Source organism: Habropoda laboriosa, unplaced genomic scaffold (assembly GCF_001263275.1).
Source record: "Habropoda laboriosa isolate 0110345459 unplaced genomic scaffold, ASM126327v1 scaffold380, whole genome shotgun sequence".
Taxonomy (NCBI): Eukaryota; Metazoa; Arthropoda; class Insecta; order Hymenoptera; family Apidae; genus Habropoda; species Habropoda laboriosa.
This window is the reverse complement of record NW_017100498.1, coordinates 221371-223011: the sequence shown is the minus strand read 5'-3', so window position 1 is coordinate 223011 and position 1641 is coordinate 221371. Positions and strand designations below refer to the sequence as shown.

Genomic DNA, 1641 nt, shown 5'->3' with positions numbered 1-1641 from the left:
TGTTTTAATTTCCACGAAAAAATAGTTTATAGTCCACCTGTCTTGAAAACTTCTCAATTCTTCTGTGATTCTTCTCTTCTTTGGTCCAACGTCTTTACTAGTTGACGCCATGGTAGGTCTTCGTTTTTAATTGAAAAAAATAAAACACCACGGGTAATACTAATTAATAATAATTAATTAATTTAAATTACATAAATAAAACGTTTCAGGGTTTACTTACCTATAGAATCGATATGGTAGACAGGATACTTGGTTAAAGTAGTTTGAACTCTTATTATAAATATGATAAATATGTATTTTAACGTCGATCGCAAAATCTCTCCAGACGCAGTGGCGATAATATAATAGAACGAAACTACAGAATAACACGGAACTTTGTCAAGCTGGACTGAAAGTAGTTATGAGTATGAGCCCGATAGCGTTTCGAGCTTCCCGAAGACGCCGAAGACCACAGAACATATATATCAGAAGTTGAAGTCTTATATTAAATTTTATCAACACCTAGCGTCGGACAAAAGACTAAGTAACCTTGAGTGTCAAATAGCGGGATATTTGAAATAGCTAAAATCTATGAATGTTCCCGAAAATGCGGGATATTTAAAATAGCTCAAAAGCAATGAATTTTTCCAAAAATGCGAGATATTTCAAATTTCTCTTAGCTATAATTTAAAAATATATGATACGAACGACTCATGATGTAATGTTCTTTTGGTGATATGTGCACTATCAGGTTGCAGTTTAACGTGCGGTCTACTACCGAGAGGCCTACCCGCAAGGCCCCACATGGGGCGTGGGAATGAGATACGCCCAATCAACGCGGTCGTCCGACTAGACCCTCAAGGGGTACAGGTCGTCCGCCCGTTCAGGGCCCTTGTGAGGATCATCGCCAGCCATCCCAGCCCCTCTGAACAGCCCCAACGCCAAGAGAAGCCATCTCATCAGAGTCCAGTTGAACATCCAAGAGGTAAGTTCCAGGTAATCCTCATGCTCCCGTATTCCAGACACCTGCCTCCCAGGTAGGACCCGACCACCCTCCTGAGATAGAAATATCTCACGTGTTGCACGATACCTTGCCACTCGCGACGGCGGTCCGTCGATAGAAAACCGCGCAAACACGATATCCTCCCGCGGCTGTGTCGGCCCGTTCGCGAAAAAAATCATCGTTCCAGGTTGTGTGTTATCGTCGTCAATAAAAGACCTGGGGCGAACGTGTGCTGTGCGCGTGGCTGCTGGCCCAGCCCGGATGGTCAGGGGAGGGCGGAATGCCCGCCACAGCCCCCGACGTGGCTTGGAAAGGCCGGCCGGCCCGAGGTACCGTCTAACATCATCGGTGGGATGTGCGTGGGTGGACACCAACACCACTACCATTGGAGGGAACGTCACCCCACTCAGTAATGGTAAACCAGCTCAGGGTACCCCCCTGCGGGGGTGATATGTACAATAAAGTTAACATTTATGTTCATTTGACCTCTCTCCGCAGCCTCCTTCTGCGTCATCACCGTTTCGCAGAAGGAGGCCACGGCATCCCACGACTCGGGTTCCTCGAGGTCGTGAACTCTCGTTCCCAGACAGATGGAAAAAGTCGGCCGCGGTCCCTGAGGTCGCCTGCCTTTAAGGGGCGGCTTGGCGGGGCGACGACGA

At 47.2% G+C, this 1641-nt stretch overlaps 1 protein-coding gene across 1 annotated transcript in view; it reads right to left on the bottom strand.

The window, feature by feature from the left end:
• Positions 1 to 111, bottom strand: part of LOC108576118 (general transcription factor II-I repeat domain-containing protein 2B-like) — a 1832-nt gene extending 1721 nt beyond the window's left edge. The window contains exon 1 of the mRNA XM_017939048.1: positions 38 to 111. Coding sequence (XP_017794537.1) covers positions 38 to 111 — 74 coding nt within the window. The remainder of the gene's footprint in view (positions 1 to 37) is intronic.
• Between the last annotated feature and the right edge of the window lie 1530 nt (positions 112 to 1641).